Source organism: Microcaecilia unicolor, chromosome 2 (genome assembly GCF_901765095.1).
Source record: "Microcaecilia unicolor chromosome 2, aMicUni1.1, whole genome shotgun sequence".
Taxonomy (NCBI): Eukaryota; Metazoa; Chordata; class Amphibia; order Gymnophiona; family Siphonopidae; genus Microcaecilia; species Microcaecilia unicolor.
This window is the reverse complement of record NC_044032.1, coordinates 256,860,157-256,883,010: the sequence shown is the minus strand read 5'-3', so window position 1 is coordinate 256,883,010 and position 22,854 is coordinate 256,860,157. Positions and strand designations below refer to the sequence as shown.

Genomic DNA, 22,854 nt, shown 5'->3' with positions numbered 1-22,854 from the left:
CAGGTACCCTTACCAGAGCAGCGGTATGGCCTGACTGCATTGGCTCACCACGTACCCTTACCAGAGCAGCGGTATGGCCTAACTGAAAAGGCTCACCACGTACCCTTACCAGAGCAGCGGTATGGCCTGACTGCATTGGCTCACCACGTACCCTTACCAGGGCAGCGGTATGGCCTGAACAGGAGAGCAATGATTTCTCTTAATTTTTTTTTTTTTTAATATCATTTATATTTTCAAACATATGTAACCAGCAAAAAACTGCTCTGCAAACAAATAAACTGAACATCCAAATACAGACAGAAAGATAGCCCAAGGGAGGGACCTGGGCCGGTCCGGAGGGATTAAAGGAAAGCAAATTAGCAGGTAAGGTCTAATTTCTCCTTCCTTAGCATCCCTCCGGACCGGCCCAGGATTGGACTGATGGGACGTAACAAAGCAGTAGTCCTACGGGAGGGACCCCAGCAAGCCCGCTGAAAGTACCCGCGACGCAAAGACCGCCTCCTGTCGACACTGAACATCAAGCCTGTAATGTTTAGAAAAGGAATGGAGAGAAGACCAAGTCGCTGCCTTACAGATCTCCACCGGTGGAACCAAAGAGCACTCGGCCCAGGACGCTGCCTGCCCTCTAGTTGAATGAGCTTTAACAGAGTCCGGGACTGGTTTACCTGCCAAAAGGTAGGCTGACGCTATCATTTCTTTGATCCACCTAGACAATGTGGGCTTGGAAGCCGACAACCCCTTACGATGACCAGCCACCAGAAGAAAGACGGTCCGTGCGACGAAACTCCTCCGTAACAGCGAGATACCTTTTAAGCACTCTCCTAACATCCAGAGTATGCAACTGTCTCTGCTCCTGATTCCCTGCGGCTGACCCCAGAACAGGAAGAAAAACTGACTGGGCCAGATGGAAACGGGACACGACCTTAGGCAAAAAGGAAGGAACCGGACGAAGAACCACTCGCTCCTTAGAAAATTCCAGAAAAGGAGATCTACATGAAAAAGCTTGCAACTCCGAAACTCGTCGCACAGAGGCAATAGCCACCAAAAACACTGTCTTAAGCGTCAAATCCTTCAAAGACCACGATCGCAAAAGTTCAAATGGGGGTTTTGTCAGCGTGGTAAGAACCAGGTTAAGATCCCACGATGGGAAAAATGATCTGACCGGAGGGCGAAGAAGACTGACGCCCTTCAAAAAACGGACCACATCGGGAAGACTAGTCCAAGACTTACCCCGAATCCTACCTCTGAAGCAGGAAAGAGCTGCTGCCTGCACCTTAAGAGAAGAAAGCGACAGCCCTTTATCAAATCCTCTCTGCAGGAAATCTAACATCTGAGCCACGGACGCCCGAAGAGGAAGAATACCAAACTCCGCACACCAGGCCTCAAAAATTCTCCAAGTGCGAATATAGTTGAGAGAGGTGGAACGCCGCCGACACCGAAGCATGGTGGAAATCACTGTCGCTGAAAAACCCCGCTTAGCTAGACGGGCTCGTTCAAGAGCCAAGCCGTAAGACAAAATCGAGCCGGATCTGGATGCGGAACTGGCCCTTGCTCCAGTAAAGTTTTGTGAAGCGGAAGGGGAGACGCCACCAACAGACATTGCAGATCCGCGTACCAAGGCCGTCGAGGCCAGTCTGGTGCCACCAGAACTACCGGTCCCCCGTGTTCCTCTATCCTCTGTAGGAGAGGAAGTCGGAGAGGAACAATATTTACAAGAACCGGCGGATGAAACCCCCCGCCGCTGACAGACAGCGCAGCGCTTCAGTTTCTACGACATCGCGGAGACGCGCGTGCACGCGCCGGAATGGTTCGCGCCAAACACAAATAACAAAATTTAGCGATTAGCCAACTACACACCCGTGAAAAGAGATCTTAAAAGACTCCTGAAGAGCAACTAAAATTCTCAGTCTTTCTTTCCGTTCCTGTCTCTTTTTTTTTTTTTTTTTTTTTTTTTAATCCACTGCTGCTGATACTGAAACAGACACCAGAGCTGTGTGCTCGTTAAGTCTATGGGGAAGCTCTGCTTAGCTCTGTCCCCCCCCCCCCCCCCCTTTTTTTTTTTTAAACTTTAAACTGGCTGCCTCTAGACTGAAAGCCCACCTCTTTAACATTGCTTTTGACTCGTAACCACTCGCCTCCACCTACCCTCCTCTCTTCCTTCCCGTTCACATTAATTGATTTGATTTGCTTACTTTATTTTTTGTCTATTAGATTGTAAGCTCTTTGAGCAGGGACTGTCTTTCTTTTATGTTTGTGCAGCGCTGCGTATGCCTTGTAGCGCTAAAGAAATGCTAAATAGTAGTAGCTGCCTCTCCCAAAGGCAACAGCCCCTTTGCTTGCCAAAAGGGGGCCCTTCCCTGAAAATTGTGATCTTTAGCAGGGAGATGGGGAGGAAAGAAAGGGGGAGGGACCCGGGACACCCGAGTATAACACCCCTGAGGCAAAAGATAAATGCTAACAAGCCTCCAAAGAATTCCTCTGGCACAGACTAAAATACACCAAATTTCAGGACAGACAAAATAAAAAGTTTTGAAGATAACAAAGAGAGACTAAAGGGCTCACTTCCTACCTGCTGGGAGACTGAGAAAATACTGAGCCTAGGGTCACATGACCAGGGCTCCTATTGGCTCGCTAGAGTCAGAGTTTTTTTTCTCAGTCTCCCAACCTGCTGGAAGGCGTGCACAACCCATCAGTCCAATCCTGGGCCGGTCCGGAGGGATGCTAAGGAATCAGGTAATACCTAATTTCTCCTTGTTTTCTCAAATTTGTGTAATTCATTGATTAGTTTCAGTTGGCCCTGCTTAGGGGCAAGGGATGGTTTATGGGTAACCTCCTGATGTTTCTTCCAGCTCTGATATGACCAAAATTTCCTTCTCTCCTCAGGTCCATATACTTTCAGCATCTGTGACACCACTTCATTCTCTGACTACTTTCGTGGGGGTATTGTCAGTCAAGTGAAGATGCCCAAGAAAATCAGCTTTGTAAGTGATTTTGTTTCTCCTCTCTAATTTCAAAATGTTTATAAGATACCAGGTCCTTCTGATCACCACTTTTTCATTTGTTCTGTACCTCACTGATTGTACCATTTTGTTTTAGAAATCAATGAAAGATGCCTTAGCTGAGCCAGAGTTCCTTATAACTGACTTTGCCAAGTTTGATCATCCAGCACAATTGCATGTGGCCTTCCAAGGCCTGCATGAATTTCACAAGAGGCATGGACGTCTACCAAAGCCACGGAATGAGGTATGGGGAGAGGCTACTGTTGAAGCAGTAAATTAACTGTGTTAGTCATAGCATATAGACTTTTATAGGTGGTTCTGAGGTTTAAGATAAATGTAGTGGGGAAGAGGAAATTACATTATTTGTCTAGACACGAAAGAGTGAGTGCTCCAATCAGATGTAGAATAAAGGGAGGTTTTGTACCTATTTTTTAAATGGGCTTCCCAGAGTTGATCGGTGCCTTCGTTTGCAAAGACAAAGCAATAAAATTGGGGCCACGAGCCAAATGGTGTCAGAGAAAGGACTGCCAGAGGTGTAGGGTGCAAACATGCTTCTCGAGAGGAGGCACAGCTTAACCAGAGAGGACTTCAGTGTTTGGGGAGCTCAAGAGCAAATCAGCAGCAAGTAAACTAGAATTGGTGTGTTTTAATTAGAGGAGCTGAGAGCAGAGCTTGTGGACCTGGGAAGTTAGAGTTGAGAAGGTGGAGCACAAGCTGGAAGAAGAGGTGGGGGCAGTCCAGGTTAAACTCAAGGATTTGGACAGTCCGGCAAAACAATTTAAAAGCAGGAAGAGCTTGAGAATTGCCATAGGAAATTAGTTTGCGAATCAAGGTGGTCCCTAAAATTGAAACCTACATGGATAGCATAGTCACCAATGTCGAGATGAAGGTGAACAGAGCTCTAGGCAAGCCCAGAGGAGCAGGGATATTATTCTGTGTCCTCATTATTATGAAGTAAATAAGATGATGGTTGTGGTGCAGATGCAGGCCATTAAAATGTTGACTGTGGCGGTGTCATGAAATGCCTAGACTACCCACCTGGGGTTACCCCGTGGCCACTCAGAGGGTCTATCCCCAGCACAGCTCAGGTCCGCCTACATCTGCCGCTTGTGCTCTACACTAGTGCACTCTCTTCCCATCGACTGGGTCACAACCACCTCTGGGCGAGTCTTTGTTCCCAAATTATCCCCAGTGATTTTCTAGGTTACTGGAGCCACACTCCCAGTGGTCCTATAGTTCCCAGAAAGCACTCGCAGACCCAACACACAAACCACCAGGATTTATCAGTCTAGACAGACAGACAGGGCGAACAAACAATTGTGTGTGTTCTCGTAAAAAAATGTTGAACAGTGGACAAAAATGTGCAAATAGCAAACAGTAACAAGTAATTTAAAAAATGGATCAATTAGAAAACTAACCAAACATCTATATACTGTCTAAACAGTACCTGGGAAGATCAGGACATATAATTGTTCACAGAGCCTTAGCAAAGAGATCTGCCTCCCTCTTTTTCCAGGTTCAGACTGAATCAACAGCCAGCATCTGCTGGGTAATTCCAAAACTGCAGGCCAATCAGAGCCCAGAACAGTCAAGTTTCAAATAAAAACTGGTTACATCACTACATCCTATTATCTGTGTGCCAAATAAAAGAAAGAGAAGTCGGTCCTCTCTAACAGCTTTAAGCATGAACATGCACCATCTGCTGGCCAAACAGGAGAAATACACCTCAGACATATTTAAGGCAGGAAAATATCCAATACATTTTACAGGCTTAAAACACTGTTTCTTCACAGGCGGTAATAAAATTGCTGTATTTGCAGACCTGTTCTTGATCACATAGCAAAAAAGGCGGGAGCTATATAAATGCTAATTAGTAGTAGAAAGGTCCATGGAGGAAGCAATGCCACCTAAATTTGGCAAAAGGACAGAGCAGTCAGTACAAAGAGCAGAGAGAGCCCAGAGGAAAGTGACAAACTTGCTGAACATTGAAAGGAAGTGAGGAACTGGAGGGACAATGAGATGATAGGCCTTGAACAGCAAAGGAGCAGTGTGCAAGATGCTGGGAAGAACTTAACCGAGAAGGCTTTTGAATATGAGGGAATTGGAAGGGGGAGTGAGTGTGGATGGGGTGAAAATCCGAGGAGAGCATGGAAAGGTGGGTGAAGATTGGACTTGAAGATGAGATGTACATCGGCCAAAAACAAGGAGGGGAAGATGAGGGACTGTCATCTTCCCTCTGCTTATAACCTACCTAGGATAAAAGGTGGTTAAAGGATGGGCGTTAGGTGACAGGGTTAAGGGGTGAGCTAAGATTATAGGATCTTGGAATGTGAATGGGATGCTTAACCCAGGAAAAGATGGGTACTTAGGGGGTGTGTTCTGAACTCCTCCCCCCCCCCCCCCAAAAAAAAAAAAATATATATTACATCTGTTTAATCTCCCACACAATGGTCAAGGCACCTGTTGCCTGGTCACAGTTGCCTCTCATATGCTTTCCACCACCTTGACCCCAATTCCTCCTCCTCCTTCCCTTTCTAGAACAAAAGGTCTAACTACTACTACTATTTAACATTTCTAAAGCGTTACTAGGGTTATGCAGCGCTGTACAGTTTAACATAGGACAGTCCCTGCTCAAAGAGCTTACAATCTAAAGGACAAGTGTACAGTCAATCAAGAAGAAATTACTTTGATGATACTGATGTTCCAGATGAATTCCTTTTGTTTCCAAAGAACTGAGTCATTCTGGGCTCCGCTTTTTTGCAGCTCCTTGGACAGGTGTTTATAGATGTCCAGGCTGGGATGTAACAATGCTACAAGAGATGCAGATGCATTTGGTCAGATGAGAAGTTATCATAAAGAGTGTCCTGGGGTCTTGTAATGGGGTGAAGTCAGGGGCTAAGATGGCAGGGGTAGGGTATTTAAGGCCACTGAGAGAAGGTGTCAAGGAAAGGCCATTGGATTTGTAAATCTATATTTGCCAAGCTTCAAAAAGAGATTGATTTTTTTTTTTTTTGACAGGATGGGGAGGGAGTTACTGCAATTTCCCCTTGCACAAAAGTTAAGTGGAGACTTTTTAACGTAGCATTGAATGCTAGGCAGGGGAGGGTATCTGAGCAAGACACGCATAATTGGGTGTAAGAAATTCTTAATGTTTAATTTATATCTGAGGGTAGAGCATGGGAGCCAAAACGTTTTACTACTTGTGTACAACCATTGTTAGGCGAGAGTAGATACCAGATGAGGCAAAGGATAGACACACACTCTTCTAATTACTACTACTTATTCTGTAGCACTGCTAGATGTGTGCTGCACAGTACACTAAACACTTATGAGACAGTCCCTGCTTGTCAGAGCTTACAATCTAATCAAGACAGACAAACGGGACAAATAAGGGATAAGGGTATGACACATGGTGGTAAAACGGACATGGGTACTGAACAAGCAAATAGGAGTTAAAGCAACCTCAGAAAGAAGGGCTTGTAGCCTAGATTTGAATACGACCAGAGACTGATTTCTGACTAAACAGAAGCCCTAAATGTGAATATGTAAAGACAGAGATCAGCTGCATACACGTTTTGCTCCTAAGTGGGCAGAAAGGGCAATAAAGTATTAGGAGGGAAAAATCCCTTTCAACCTGGAGAAGGGGGTGATGAGGGATCTGATAAAGAACTTCTTGTTGTCATGGGCTTGCAATAGTTAAAATTAATATGCCAAAATTGGTGTCTGTCTTCTGGACATTTTGCTGTTTGTCTCCAAGAAAATACTAACCATAATACAAATAAAGGTTTACTTTCAATAACTGTAGCTAATTGAACATACAAAAATATAACAACCGTTTGTAATGCAAAAAATATATTTTTTGCATTACAAACAGTTATATTTTTGTATGTTCAAGAAAATACTAAGGGATTTGCAGTGACTAATTGGATGGTTTGTTTCGGGGGGGGGGGGGGAGGGTGGCGCAATCTATGTTAAGGGCAAAGGAGGAGGGGTCTAGCACTTCTGAATTGTAGATTGTACTACCATCAGGCACAAATGAAGTATGTCTTGGAATGGAATTAGGGAATACAAATCAAGTAATCCTGATTAGGGAAAGGGCAATTAAATAATTGTCCTGAATAATGGTGTGATATAGAGAATGGAGAAATGGGATTTGATATACCTCTTTTCTGTGGTTACAATCAAAGTAATTTACATACTATATACAGGTACTTATTTTGTATGTGAGGTAATAGAGGATTAAACAACTTGCCCAGTCGGAGCCACAGTGGGCATTGAACGAGTGAGCCTGGGGGCTAGGGATACCCCATCACTGAGAACAAGCAGCCTGCTTGTCCTCAGAGAAAGCGAAGTTACTTACAGTGGTGGAAATAAGTATTTGATCCCTTGCTGATTTTGTAAGTTTGCCCACTGACAAAGACATGAGCAGCCCATAATTGAAGGGTAGGTTATTGGTAACAGTGAGAGCACATCACAAATTAAATCCGGAAAATCACATTGTGGAAAGTATATGAATTTATTTGCATTCTGCAGAGGGAAATAAGTATTTAATCCCTCTGGCAAACAAGACCTAATACTTGGTGGCAAAACCCTTGTTGGCAAGCACAGCGGTCAGACGTCTTCTGTAGTTGATGATGAGGTTTGCACACATGTCAGGAGGAATTTTGGTCCACTCCTCTTTGCAGATCATCTCTAAATCATTAAGAGTTCTGGGCTGTCGCTTGGCAACTCGCAGCTTCAGCTCCCTCCATAAGTTTTCAATGGGATTAAGGTCTGGTGACTGGCTAGGCCACTCCATGACCCTAATGTGCTTCTTCCTGAGCCACTCCTTTGTTGCCTTGGCTGTATGTTTTGGGTCATTGTCGTGCTGGAAGACCCAGCCACGACCCATTTTTAAGGCCCTGGCGGAGGGAAGGAGGTTGTCACTCAGAATTGTACGGTACATGGCCCCATCCATTCTCCCATTGATGCGGTGAAGTAGTCCTGTGCCCTTAGCAGAGAAACACCCCCAAAACATAACATTTCCACCTCCATGCTTGACAGTGGGGACGGTGTTCTTTGGGTCATAGGCAGCATTTCTCTTCCTCCAAACACGGCGAGTTGAGTTCATGCCAAAGAGCTCAATTTTTGTCTCATCTGACCACAGCACCTTCTCCCAATCACTCTCGGCATCATCCAGGTGTTCACTGGCAAACTTCAGACGGGCCGTCACATATGCCTTCCGGAGCAGGGGGACCTTGCGGGCACTGCAGGATTGCAATCCGTTATGTCGTAATGTGTTACCAATGGTTTTCGTGGTGACAGTGGTCCCAGCTGCCTTGAGATCATTGACAAGTTCCCCCCTTGTAGTTGTAGGCTGATTTCTAACCTTCCTCATGATCAAGGATACCCCACGAGGTGAGATTTTGCGTGGAGCCCCAGATCTTTGTCGATTGACAGTCATTTTGTACTTCTTCCATTTTCTTACTATGGCACCAACAGTTGTCTCCTTCTCGCCCAGCGTCTTACTGATGGTTTTGTAGCCCATTCCAGCCTTGTGCAGGTGTATGATCTTGTCCCTGACATCCTTAGACAGCTCCTTGCTCTTGGCCATTTTGTAGAGGTTAGAGTCTGACTGATTCACTGAGTCTGTGGACAGGTGTCTTTCATACAGGTGACCATTGCCGACAGCTGTCTGTCATGCAGGTAACGAGTTGATTTGGAGCATCTACCTGGTCTGTAGGGGCCAGATCTCTTACTGGTTGGTGGGGGATCAAATACTTATTTCCCTCTGCAGAATGCAAATAAATTCATATACTTTCCACAATGTGATTTTCCGGATTTAATTTGTGATGTGCTATCTCTCACTGTTACCAATAACCTACCCTTCAATTATGGGCTGCTCATGTCTTTGTCAGTGGGCAAACTTACAAATTCAGCAAGGGATCAAATACTTATTTCCACCACTGTACCTGTAGCAGGTATTCTCCGAGCACAGCAGGCTGATTGTTCTCACAAACCTGCCCACCTCCCCTTTCGAGTTGTCTTCCCTTGTCTTTGCTTTCTACTTGACTGAGGAGCACGCTCACGCTACGGGCAGGAAGACAGTCGCACGTGCGCTTATGTGCACATGAGGGCTAGCAAACTTTGTTGCTAGCAAGATCTCCGATCCTGAGGCTGCTGTCGGACGTCACCCATCAGTTGGGAATAATCAGTCTGCTGTCCTCTGAGAATACCTGCTACAGGTAAGTATCTTCGCTTTATTGGACCTCAAGGAGGCTTTCCTGTTTAGCATCTGCATCAAAGCTTGAGGTTTGTGATTTCTAGGGCAGAACTACCAGTTTAAGACAGTGCGTTTTGGATTGATGACGGCTCCTAGGACCTTTTTCTAAGCTAATGGTAATAGTGGCAGCCTTTCTTCATTGAGAAGGAATCAAAGTTCTTCACTGCTTAGAGAATTGGTTGATTTGGGCTAATATTTGTTGTGAGGCCTTAAAAATGATGGACACCTGGGTGATCAATTTGGACAAGATCTCTTTCCAGGACAATCTATAGAGCATTTAGGAGCAAAATTTGGCTTTGTGGAGTGCAAGATCTTCCTCAGCACACAGGATGTTAAAATTGTAGAGACAAGTTTGTGGTCATCCTGCCCTTCCAGCACCATGGGCATGGGACTACATGCAAATCTTAGGCTTAATAGCGGAAGCTATAGCAGTGGTTCCATGAGCTTGAACATAAATGCATCCTTTTCAAAAGTCCCTTCTTGATCATTGGTCCACTGTCTAGAACTGCTACAAGTGTCAACTTGGATGTTGGATGCAAAGAAGTATATGGGGGTGGTTGCTTTAGTCCAGCAACCTGCTCAGGAGTGTCCCTAGAAATCTCCATATTGGATAATGGTGATAACAGATCTCTGTCTTTCCGCTGAGGAACCCATTACCAGGGTCAGGTAGCTTAAGGGGACTTATCAACCATATAAAGCTCAGATTAGTATGGAAACCATTGATCTAGTCCTGGTGAGAGAACAGTGAATGTTTTCAGATAATGCAACAGCAATTCTGGTCACTGCATCTCAAAAAAGATATAGCAGAATTAGAAAAGGTACAGAGAAGGGTGACAAAAGTAAAGGACATGGGATGACTTCCCTAAGAGGAAAAGCTAAAGAGACTAGGGCTCTTCAGCTTGGAGAAGACTGCTGAGGGGAGATATGATAGAGGTCTATAAATACTGAGTGGAGTGGAACGGGTAGATGTGAATCATTTGTTTACTATTCAAAAATAAGACTAGGGGACACACAATGAAGCTACTAAGTAGTAAATTTAAAACAAATCAAGGTAAATATTTCTTCACTCAGCATGTAATTAAACTTGAATTTGTTGCCAGAGAATATAGTAAAAGCAGTTAGCAGGGTTTAATGGTTTGGTTTCCTAAAAGAAAAGTCCGTAAGTCATTGTTAAGATGGACTTGGGAAAATCCACTGCTTATTTCTAGGATAAGCAGCATAAAATCTGTTTTACTCTGGAATCTTGCCCAGGTACTTGTGACCTGTGTTGGCCACTTAGGAAACAGGATACTTGATACTTTGGTCTGTCCCAGTATGGCAATGCTTATGTTCCAAAAAAACCCCACTGCTTAAAGAAGGATCTGAGAGGAGGAGCTTACCTTTTTCCTTCTGGGAACAACAGAGGCTGCTCCTATAGATTCTAATTAAGAGTTGATTTTTTTTTTAAATAAAAAAAAAAAAAAAAGACAGGCATTGTATGGTGAAACGGGGTTTTCAAACATCTGAATTATAGTAATTTCATACACTATATTCTTGTTTGGCCCACAGTTGGTGGTCTGTGTTTTAAGGCTCTTGCAGAGAAGACTGTTGCTTTCTTCAGGGCTTAAGCTAAAAAGAATCCTGCCTTGCTGTTGACCAGATTCTTTCAAAAGTTATTGCTCTGGGCTCTGGCCCTTGAGTTCAAAATCCAGCTAGGAGGTACTGGATTCCTCTCCCCCCCCCCCCCCCCCCCCCCCCGTCTCAGCTAGGGAGTGCAGAGGATATATATTTCTGCCCTGAGGCCCTGTTCAATACTTGTGAGCAGTTATTGTCCTGAAACTCCCCAGGTGCTAATTAGGTAGTAACAAAGTGTTTAGATAGCTTTAATATTGATCCTTATTCAGTTACCTGTTATTGCTTGTTGTTGTTTTTTCACTGAGACCGCTGTTTTTATACACTTGTGTTTAACTATGATTTACAAGCCTTCAATAAGTTATCTTACCCTTGATCATCCAGTCTCCTTTCAATGCCATCTGGTCTTTCTCACCTGTTAAAACCACATTCCCATGTCTGTTTATGGTCTCCTCCTTTTCCAGGCCAGTTTGCCCGCAAGGACATCTTATCAGATCATAAGTTCCTGGGCCTCACGATTTATGGCCTTTGCCCTTTGACTCTGCTCTAGGGTGCATAACTGTTTATTATCTACTAGTAAAACAGGCCCGTTTCTGACACAAATGAAACGGGCGCTAGCAAGGTTTTCCTCGGAGTGTGTGTGTGAGTGAGAGAGAGAGAGAGACAGTATGTGTGTTTGTGTCAGAGAGAGAGAGTGTGTGTGAGAGCGAGTGTATGTGAGAGACAGTGAGTGTGTGTGGGGGGGGGCTCCGAAGTGCAGGCCCTCCTCCCTCTCTCTCTCCCTCCTCTCTCTCCTCCCCTCTGAGTTCTTGGCCCCCTCTTCCCTCCGTGTTCCATGCCCCCCTTTCCTCAGAGTGTGTATGTGAGAGAGAATGAGAGAAAGACAGTGTGTGTGTGTGTGTGAGAGAGAGTGTGTGTGTGTGAGAAAGTGAAGCCTTGAAGCATTCGTGTGGTCTGTAAGGCTACATCTCCTCAATTGACGACATGTAGTTCCGGAACGTTGCAGGAACGCTTCACTTTCTCGGCTTGAGAATGTTGGAGGTGCGTTTTATTATATAGGATGTTGTTTACTTAGGTGCCAGCAGGTTATGAGCTCTGATTCAGTAAAGAGGTCAACTAAGAGACTCTCAAAACACTTAGGCCTGTCAGCCTGTATGCTGTTAGGCCTTAGCTCTTACAGGCCTTAACCATGGTTCATAGATCATATTTTTACCCATAATATACATGTCCCCCCTTGAAGGCCTTTAGTAAGGGCTTCACCTGGTTGAAGTGAGGTGTATGCCGAATAGTTAGTGCCTCGGCCGTAGGCTGTCTTAGTTCACAAGCCACTTAAATTCTGTTGGCTGGAAAAGGTCCGTCTTACCCGTCCTGGCCACACGACCTCATGTATGGGCACTAAGAAGCATATGGGTCTGGATCGTACATGGGGAGTTTATGGTGCAAGTCATGTTCTATATCCACATAGAAAAATCGTGAGCAGGGATTGGGCTAAGTGTAACAAGACAATGTGGTTATAGAGAAATGTATATTTCTCCTCTTCAACCTTCCCCGGGCCTTATGCTACTTACAATATCCTCCCATCTAAATGATCCTGGAGGAAGATAACAATGCTAGGTAAAGGAAATCATAAAAGATTTAAACATCATCAACATACATCTTCAATCTGTGTTAATGTGTAGTTTTTCATACAGAACATAGTGTCCTATGGGTTCTCTCTTACTTAAAAGCAGTTTCAATTAAACATTGCACCAAGCTTCTGATACAAGGTATTACACAACAGCCAAGAAGTACAAATACAGCAATAACAATTATCATTGTGGTTAAACTAGATACTATAAACGTTTTCCATTTCCCCAAAATATTGTCCATTCACCCCAGTCCAAGTGGCATCTATACTAGAATTCTCGGCAAGTTCATGTGGCATCTAAGTGAGCAGCAATACCTTTAAGTGCATCTCGAATGTAATTAATGAAGCGCAGTTGATTATAATAAATATAGTTAATTTATCAACATTTTTGTTAATAGTGGACCACCAAAACAAAGAGGATTCAAAACCTGCAGCAATTTGGTTGCGGGCCTTGAATTAATCTAGCACCCCCCCTTGGTACACCTATAGAGTCAATATAAATTCTATCATCAAAGGAACCAGGGATTTCTTGCTTCTTTCTAGAAAGAACTGGATTATCAACTGATTGCGTTACTAAATGGGATCACTAATTAGACTAGACCACATTTTCCTTGCCAGTTAGTGGACAGCATTGAGTATAAGGTTTTGGTTCCACAATATCGCCATATGTCTGTCAGAAAAGTCAAGGTCATTGGTAGAGGTTAAGGTAGAGTTATATAGTGAAAGGTTACCAATTGAATAAGGATTCAGGATTTTTTTCTCAGGTTAGACAGGTCTCAAAAATTGTCCTAGGGGACTGGTGGTCTGAATACCGGGGGTGTTTTTGCTCCCTTAGGTAAGTCGGGGAACAGTAGGCTGAGAGGCAGTGTGGTTCAATAGTTTTACTGGAACCCTTAAGCAGTTTTAACATGCACATGGTTCCATTGTAATCATTTTACTGAATTTAAGGCAAAAGAGACTACTTAAGGCTCAGGGCGAGAAGCAGAACAATCAGATACGTTTAAACTCCAGATAGTATACCAAATCCAATCTAGCCACACATTAGCTTCATTGAAACCAGTCTCAAGAATAAAAGTTTCCTTAAGGCTTGTTACGTTGAGGAGCTTAATAGGAATTTTTGCTTCTAAAATTTGAGGTAGTAAGGGATGGAGTGGAGGAGTGGCCTAGTGGTTAGTGTGGTGGACTTTGGTCCTTGGGAACTGAGGAACTGAGTTCGATTCCCGGCACAGGCAGCTCCTTGTGACTCTGGGCAAGTCACTTAACCCTCCATTGCCCGCCGCATTGAGCCTGCCATGAGTGGGAAAGTGTGGGGTACAAATGTAACAAAAATAAATTAAGTGAACCAGTATTAGATAATAAGTACAAGGTCACATTTTCCCTCTTCTGATTTGTACAGTCTACTGGTTGTCGGACAAGGGTTATATTATAACATAAGGGATTATTCCAAGCCAATTGGTATTTTTCTGTCGTGCAAGAAGATGTATACTGACTCATTTTAACATAAGTATGCAAATAAACATAATATTGACAATACCATCGTTGCCAGTCTAAAGATCCACAATTGGCTATGTTACAAACATCCAATTGTAATGTAATCATAAACAGAAAAAATTAACAGATAGTATCAATATTGCTAGAAATACATTGTATTATCACGAACACAGCTATGCCCATAAACAGTAGTCTCCAGATAGTAAACTTAAGAGTCTATGGCTCCAGGCACTGTTGTTTCAGGGTCATGGGCTGCATGAGGCAAAGATGTTTGTATAGGAGACTGATTGTCAGTTCGCTGCTGTGGCTGACAGGGCCTCATTTTGGAAAGGTCCAACATGAACAGGATCCTTCCAAGTTTTGTGGGTATAACGTTTGCGGTGTACTAGATCTCCTATTTTCAAGGCCTTGGTATTTTTCTGTACCATCCCCCCTTCTGTCTGGCAGTTCCTGGAAAATGCAAGATAGAATATGATTAGAAAGTTATAGTGCAGTGTAGGGATTATGCCGTGGGGAGGCTCACACAGGCAGGCATCATGTTGCATCTAGAAGACTTCCATTTAGAGTGCCGTATGGTGTCCAGGAAGGTAAATAGTCCATATAATAGTGTCTAATTCATGAGGAACATGTCATTAACTTAAGGATGTTCTCAGATTTCATTCGTTGCACAGTTCAAGGTATGTGTAAGATATAATAAAAATCTTATGTGAACAGAAGCATTATCAAACACGAAAGTCAATTGTTTTAATAATATGAAAACTTAGTGTTAACATGAGTTTACATCTAGCAAGCAGGATTTAGAGTCAGAAGAAGAGAATCGAAGAAAGAAATCATAACTTAAAATGTAACTTAAAGATTATACAAAAAAAAATGTAATATTCAATCAAATCAAACCAACAGTTTATATGCTAGAGTTTAACAATTCACCCAATAAATGGAGTATGCCTTTAAAGCACAGAAATGAATCCAACTAAGTGTCCTTCCAGCAATGCAGCTGTAGGTGTCACTGCTGGGATACTAAACAGTCCCATAGAGATTGGGTCTTGCCACGTTTTATGGGTGAAATGTCTTTTATACCAGCTGGTCAGGCTGATATTTTGTAAACAGGATGACATGATGCTTCTGAAGTAAATAGGGGGATTTTGAATGAAAACAATAAAACAGAGCAATGTCCATTAGCTCAATTATGCAATTCTGGTTATAGTGAATTTAGAATAAAATCAATTGCTATTCTGGTCTTAACTAAAAGAATATATCATAATTCATATACATATCCCTGTTCAAAAGACTTCCATATATATTCACGTTGCTCATTCCTTCTAACAAACTTGCAATATCTTTTCTATACATGCTGTTATACTGTCATGCCCTCCTTCCATGTGACCATTCACAGTATGTGTTTAAACAGTTCACATAACTTGCCTATTTTAAGCTAATTACAAATAGACCTTCTCGTTTGTTAAAACATTTCTGTAACTTTCTACGCAAATTTTTCCAAAATTGAATGGGAGAATGCATATAAGTTCTGCACAAGTATATTCCATAAAATTTAAGACATAATGTTGAAATCTCTATTATTGGGCTATTACAAACAAGTTTCTTAAAAGCATTAGGCACATGTCAAAGCTTCTTAAAAGCATTAGATAGGCACATGTCATTTAGAGAAAAACAAATTAGGATTAGGGAAAAATAAAAATTACATCAGCATCCAATTTTCAAAAGTGCAAATTAGGGAAAATTAAGTTCTATACTTGACATAAGAAAACGAATAGCTGACAGAACTGATTATTTGGTGCCCTAATCTTATTTAAGTGTACTGTTTCCCCATTTATACAAAACAAGGGTCAGAAAGGACACACGATGTGGGAGAAAAGTTTTACATGCCAGGTGTTTACTAGGAGCATCTAAAATATAACGGCCCCAAATAGGAAATCTAACAATGTATCTCCTATGTAGTGAAAGAGAAAACAATTTAAACAAATTACAGCAAACTAGGCAGTTGCCTAGAAAAGTTCTGGATCAGCACAACATTTTCATTCAAGGTACATAAAAAAAATCTAAACATTGATCTAGACTCACTTTTTTGGGGGGGGGGGGGGGGGGGGGGGGGGTGCAATTTCTCTAGAATCTGTTACCTAAGGTACAGTAACACAGATATATATATCAGAGGAGTGTTGAACTAAACACATTAAGTACTTCAGTAGACAAACTCCTTGCACAAATCAAAGGTCTCTACTATAATGACTAATTTGCAGATAAGAATCCGTTCCCTTCCAGTGCTGCTTATTGCAAGAATTAATCAGGACTTAGAGAAATCCTGTTGTGAGGAACTGCACTGTCAAGTTACAGCTGATAATCCTATATAATAATTTGCACCTCCATCTGGATGCCTGGGTTTGTAACACAGTTCCCATTGGTCTGCTCTGGGGATGACATCACAGGGCGGACCAATGGGAAGTGAGAGGGAAGGGAACCCAGCAGCAGTCACCGGAGGTGAGTAAAGAATTGTTCCACCCCCCCCCCCCCTCTGATTTCCGCCGCCCAGCGCCTCCCCCCCTCTCTCTCTCTGTGGCCTCCGCGTGCAAGCAGGATGTATGCGGGTGCCCCAGCTCTTCGTAAGCGCCAGCTGTTGTTTTAAAATGTTTTACCTCCTGCTCCGCTGGCAACAGTGAAGTCCAGCACGGACGCCGCTTCAGACTGCCACAGAGAGAGAGGGAGGGAGGCGCTGGGCAGTGGAAATCGGAGGGGGGGGGGGGGAATGCGTGGAACTAAGGGAGTGGGGCCATCGAACTGGAGTGGGCCTGTGGAACTCGGTCGGATGGGAGTGGAGGGAGGGAGGTAGGGGGTCATGGAGCGGTGGGGGGCGATTCTTTACTCACCTCCGGTGGCTGCTGCTGGGTTCCCTTCCCTCTCACTTCCCATTGGTCTGCCCTGTGATGTCATCCCCAGAGCGGACCAATGGGAACTGTTACGAACCCAGGCATCCAGACGGAGGTGCAAATTATTATATAGGATGGAAGAAGAGGCCATAGTGGATGGGCTTTATATTTGTATAGAGCTGTCTGGTTTTGTACATCAGTCAGCTTTGTATATATAACTTATTCCCTTATCTATGATCTAGTTGGGCAATTAGCTAGCTTGTGTCGTCTTGGTTTTCTCACAGACCATAGACAGGCTTGCTTAGCCCTAGTAATGGGCCATAAACTTTAACAAGTGTCTGTTTGCTTCAGACAGGCTCTGAACTTAACACAGGGACATTTTCAGTGAAGGACAAATATGAGTGATAAGTATTCGAGGGAAGGAGGTTACAAAGGGCAAATGATGACTATTTGAGAAAAATACCAAAGAAATAGAATTATGTGAAGGTGAGCTTAGAGGTCAGAGTTGAAGAATACCAGATAAATAAGAGAAAATATAAGTCATTAAGTGATTGGACAAAATTAAGTTTCAGCATTCTGCCGAAGCACATCCTGTACTAAGTCAGAATCTGATAGCTTCCAAAGGAAAACAGAGAGATTTTATTTCCTTTTACTGAAATTTGGACTGATATAAATAAGAATTCAATTTTTTGAAATACTGGAATAAAAGAAATTTTATTGTAACCATTTATTTACTCTAATAAATTTTAGCTTTATTATACAAGAGAAAAACTGAACTCTAAAGTGTTTTTCCTTTGCCAGAAGGGCTTGCTTTTTTTTTTTTTTTTCAGTCTCTTCTGTTCAGCTCCCCCCTTTTAGAGGCAATAAGGGAGTGCCCTATACATATTCTACAAGAAGAGAGATGCTGGGAATTCTAAACTTAATGCATCAAACGTCCCAACTGAAGGCCATTCTGGAATCTAGGAGAGGGGAGTTGGGTAAACCTGAGTAAGACTTGATCAAGTGTATATGGGGAATGTTCCCTTGGATATGTGTGTGTGTGTGTGTGTATATATATATGTGGTGTATAAGTATTCTCCAGAGAAGTTTAGAGCAGGAGGAAATCGCACATCTGTTCAGTCTTCAGTCAGAATAATGTCTGTATTGCTATAAGGGAAGGGAATTGTTAGTTCCTCAGCGACCCTCCAGACCGGTCAAGACGCGTGGGTTATGTCCTCCTACCAGCAGAGGGAGACTGAGAAAACACTAAGCTTTTGAAGCCTGTATATATAACCTGTGCAGAACCTCCACTAGCCAGTATTTTCTCAGTCTCAGCAGAGGTAGCAGTTGACAGCCTGTGCAGTCTCCAATAATCTGGTGAGGTAGTTTGTCATTGGGTCGTAGGATTTTTTCCTTCCAAACTTTATTCTGTTGCAGTACCCTGTACGTGTGTGTGTAAAAAAAAAAAAAAGTGCTTTGGGGCCCTGGGTCTGGTGGGGCCCAGTTTTTCCCCCTGGGGTGTTACACCTATGTTTGGGTCCCTCCCCCTGTGCTGCTCTCTATTTCTGTTTGCTTGGCAGCTTTGTGCCTCGGCTGCTTTCTCAGTATTGTAGCCTTGAGTGCCTTACAATTTCCAGATGCCAGAGTTAGAGTACGATGCCTTTAAGGTCAGTTATTCTATTTCATTTTGCTTGCCAGCTTTGTGCCTCGGCTGCTTTCTCAGTATTGTAGCCTTGAGTGCCTTACAATTTCCAGATGCCAGAATTAGAGTACTGTGCCTTTAAGGTCAGTTATTCTATTTCGTTTTGCTTGGCAGCTTTGTGCCTCGGCTGCTTTCTCAGTATTGTAGCCTTGAGTGCCTTACAATTTCCAGCTGCCAGAGTTGGAGTACTGTGCCTTTAAGGGCATTTATTTCTTTATTTTCAGCGGACCGAACGGGGGTTTTGATTCCTTGCTGGAACGAGAGAGCAGCGCTTTCTCCAGTGCTTTTGCAGTGTGAGTGAGTTTTTGGTTTGGCGCGTTTGCGGAACAGCTTTTCCCTTCCCTCGTGGTTTATGGCGGCCCAGCTCCTCCGATGTCGCGCGTGCTCGTGGCGAGGGGTAGAGGCGCCGGGCGCTCAGTGTAGCTTTGCGGTGCACCTATAAAGGTGGCTGCGGCACCCCCCGACTTGACCGCGGAGGGATCGATGGTGTCGGGAGTCTCCGGGTCAGCGGGAGCGTAGGCAGGGCCGCTGTCAGTGGGAACAGTTTCGGCGGGAACAGCCGCCATCTTGAGTCTGACGCGGCCCGTGGAGCCGGCTGGTTTTGGGCCTGCGGCCTCCGTTTTTGGCACAAAAGGGCCTAATGACGGTCCAGGAATGGTGGGCTTTCCTCCAGATTTTGTCTGGACGCGGTATCAGGCCTGGAGATCGGGACCCCCCCTCCCCCCCCCCCCAATTGGAAGAGGGGGCTATTTCCGTCTTGGCTGAGAGACCACGGTTAGAGTGGTCAGAGGACAGGCAATGTTTTTCTCCTGTAGCTGCAGAAGCTGCGCTTAGTGATCTGGGGGAGTCAGATGGAATTGACGGCTCTCAGGAGCAGGATTGTTGGATTCCTGGAGAGGATCCTTCAGTAGTGCGGATTTTCCATAGAGATGAGCTGTCAGAACTCATAGATCAGGTGTCGTCCACCCTTCAGTTTGGTCCTGAGGTGGCTTTGGGGGAAACTGTCCAGGATCCGTTGGTGAAGGGCATTCAGCGTCAGGCGTGATCCTTCCCTATGAACAAGGATCTCCGGGAGATGATTTGTCAGGAATGGGATTTGCCGTGTAAGGTGGCAAAGGCAATGGCGAGGCTTTATCCCCTCCCTCAGGACGATAGGGATTCCTTTAAGGCTCCCACGGTAGATGCAGTAGTGACGGCAGTAATTATAGCTACGGCTATCCCGTTTGATGGAGGAACGGCCCTCCGTGATCCTCAGGATAGGAAGTTGGGATCTTTTCTCAAGCGTAGTTTTGTTTTGTCGGCTCTAGCCCTGCAGGCCTCGGTTTGTGGGGGTCTGGTAGCTCGGGCATGTTTTCGTTGGGCCGAGAAGCTCCTGGATGATTCGGTAGATGTTGGTTCTTCTGGGGGTCAGGAGTTAGCCGACTTGGACATGGGTTCATCCTTTTTGTCTGAGGCTTTTATGATTTGTTGCCTACTTCAGACAAATAATATGGCTATGGTTGTGGGTCTCTGCCACTTAAGGGAGCTATGCTCTTTGGAGAAGATTTGGACAAGTTAGTGTGAGGTCTTAGTGATACCAAGGTTCTATGGCTTCCAGATTTTCGGTTCAAGGCAGGGGCCAGAACTAGTTCCTCTCGGGGACGGTTTAGGGAGGCTCAGCGGTATAGGCCGGGCAGATCGAGTGGGACCTACCCCTAGCTGTTTGTCCAATTTAGATTGTAAGCTCTGTTGAGCAGGGACTGTCTTTTCATGTTAATTTGTACAGCGCTGCATAAGTCTAGTAGTGCTATAGAAATATTTAATAGTAGTAGGACCTCTAGGGGTTGGTTTTTCCAGCGCACACAGTTCTTTCGTGAGAGTCGTCGCGGAGGGCGTGGCTTTTCCGCGGGAGGTTAGTATTCAGGCCACAATTCCCAATGAAGGTGTGCGGGCTCAGGCTCTGGTGCATGTTGGGGCTCGGCTGAGTCTGTTTTACCAGAGTTGGGCCCAAATCAGGTCAGATCAGTGGGTTCTCAAGGTGTTTCGAGGCGGATGTGCGCTGGAATTCGAAAGCTGTTCTCCCGAAGTGTTTCTGGAATCCCTCTGTCGGTCTTGGAGCAAGAGGGCAGCAGTGAGGGACACTCTGCGGTGGCTGCTCGCGTTGGGAGCCGTGGTTCCTGTTCCTTCAGATCAGCAACGCTCAGGGTGCTATTTGATCTATTTTGTGGTCCACAAGAAAGAGGACACTTTTCGTCCCATTTTAGATCTCAAAAGGGTCAATGCGGCACTCAAGGTGCCCTCTTTCCGGATGGAGACGTTGCGGTCGGTCACTGGTGCGGTCAGGAAAGGAGAGTTTCTCACTTCCCTGGATTTGACGGAAGCTTATCTTCACTTTTCTTTGTGCAGCCTTTTGGTTCCAAGTTACAGGGTCCGATTCGTCGGTTCCTTGCAGAGAAGGCGCCGACGGCCCGTACTTATCGTCAGGTCCTGGGCCTGATGGTGGCGACCATAGAGGTAGTTCCGTGGGCCAGGGCGCACATGCGTCAGGTACAGTCAGCTCTGCTCAGTCGTTGGTCCCCTCTGTCGCAGGACTTGGAAATGTGTTGTCCGCTGTCGGTGGCCCCTCGTCTCAGTCTCCGCTGGTGGCTCAGTCCGCGCAATTTGGGAAAGGAATGCCGTTGGAGTCCCCACAGGGGCTGGTAATGGTCACGGATGCCAGTCTGCAAGGTTGGGGGGCACATTGTCTCAGTCAGGTAGCTCAAGGCCGGTGGTCTCGGGCAGAAGCAGAGTGGTCCATCAACCGGCTGGAAACTCGGGCCATTCGGGTGGCGCTCCAGGCCTTGACGTCGGTGGTTCGCCACAAGGCAGTCCGAGTGCTCTGTGACAATGCCATGGCAGTAGCATATGTCAACCGTCAAGGGGGGAACAAAGAGCCTTGGCGGCGCAGTTGAACTCATCTTCAGGCTCTCTTGGCAGCGCATGTGGCCGGGGTAGGTCACATAGATGCAGATTATCTCAGCAGGCACACTCTAGATCCCAGAGAGTGGTCTTTTCTTCGGTCAGTGTTCCAGTGAGTTGTGTCGGTCTGGGGACTTTCGGTGATCTTAGTTCAGAGATTTTTTTTTTTCAGTCGCTGAAGAGACCCTTGAGCGGAGGAAATCGACACTCTTCTGTTGCCTTGGCTTCGGGAGTGACTGTATGTGTTTCCTCTGTGGCTGTTAGTCGGTCGAGTAATATAGCGCATCGAACATCACTCCGGTCGGGTGATTCTGGTAGCTTCGGATTGGCAGCGTCGACCATGGTATGGAGACCTGGTGCGGTTGGCAGGGGCGGCGGCCCTGCCTTTGTTGGGATCAGTTCTGTGTCAAGGCCCGATAATCATGCCGGATCCGGCTCGGTTTTCGCTTATGGCTTGGCTCTTGAGCGGCACAAGTTGAAGAAGAAGGGGCTTTCGTCCAGTGGCTTTGCTACGATGTTGAGTTGCCGTAGACGATCCACTTCCTTGGCGTATGTCCGGGTTTGGAGAATCTTTGAGCACTGGTGTGAAGACCATCGAGTTCGTCCGTTTCACTCTTCGGTGGCGGAAGTTTTGGAATTTTTGCACGATGGTGTTGATAGAGGTCTGGCCTTGTCTACACTGAAGGTTCAGGTGGCAGCTTTGTCATGTTTTCGTGGGAAGCTTCAGTGAAAGTCCTTCGCGTCTGTGCCTGAGGTAGTGCGTTTTTTGAAGGGTGTTAAGTTGCTGCGTCCGCCTCAGTGACGGATGGTGCCTCCGTGGGATTTGAAGCTAGTTTTGGATGCTTTGATCAGGCCTCCGTTTGTGCCTCTGGTATCGGCATCTTGTAAGGATTTATCTTTAAAGGCGGTCTTGTTGGTGGCGATTACTTCAGCACGGAGTGTTTCAGAGCTTCAGGCTTTGTCTTTTAGGGAACCATTTTTGTCCTTTCTGAGGGAAAGGTTTCGTTGCGGACGGTGCTTTCCTTTTTTGCCCAAGGTGGTTTCCGAGTTCCATGTTAATCAGGTCATCTCTCTGCCAGTGTTGGGTGATATGGCTGGAGATTCGGAGCAGCGTGGTATTGCCAAGCTGGATGTCAGGAGAGTTTTGAGTTGTTATCTCTCTGGAACTCAGGACTTCAGAGCCTCTGACCGTTTGTTCGTTCTTCATGGTGGCCCAAAGAAGGGTGCAGCGGCTCCTAAGGTGACCATAGCACGGTGGTTGAAGGAGGTGGTTGCATCTGCTTACTTGGTGAAGGGTCCTGTGGTGCCTAGGGGCTGGTCTGCTCATTCCACTAGGGGAATGGCAGCCTCGTGGGCGGAGAATAGTA

The 22,854-nt window shown here is 45.2% G+C and overlaps 1 protein-coding gene across 4 annotated transcripts in view; it reads left to right on the top strand.

Annotated features, from left to right (window-relative positions):
- UBA1 (ubiquitin like modifier activating enzyme 1) overlaps positions 1–22,854 on the top strand; it is a 155,118-nt gene that overhangs the window by 86,354 nt on the left and 45,910 nt on the right. For all 4 annotated transcript variants that reach the window (XM_030193990.1, XM_030193989.1, XM_030193991.1 and 1 more), the window contains 2 exons: positions 2,884–2,981; positions 3,097–3,243. In XM_030193990.1, the coding sequence (XP_030049850.1) occupies positions 2,884–2,981; positions 3,097–3,243 (245 nt within the window). The remainder of the gene's footprint in view (positions 1–2,883; positions 2,982–3,096; positions 3,244–22,854) is intronic.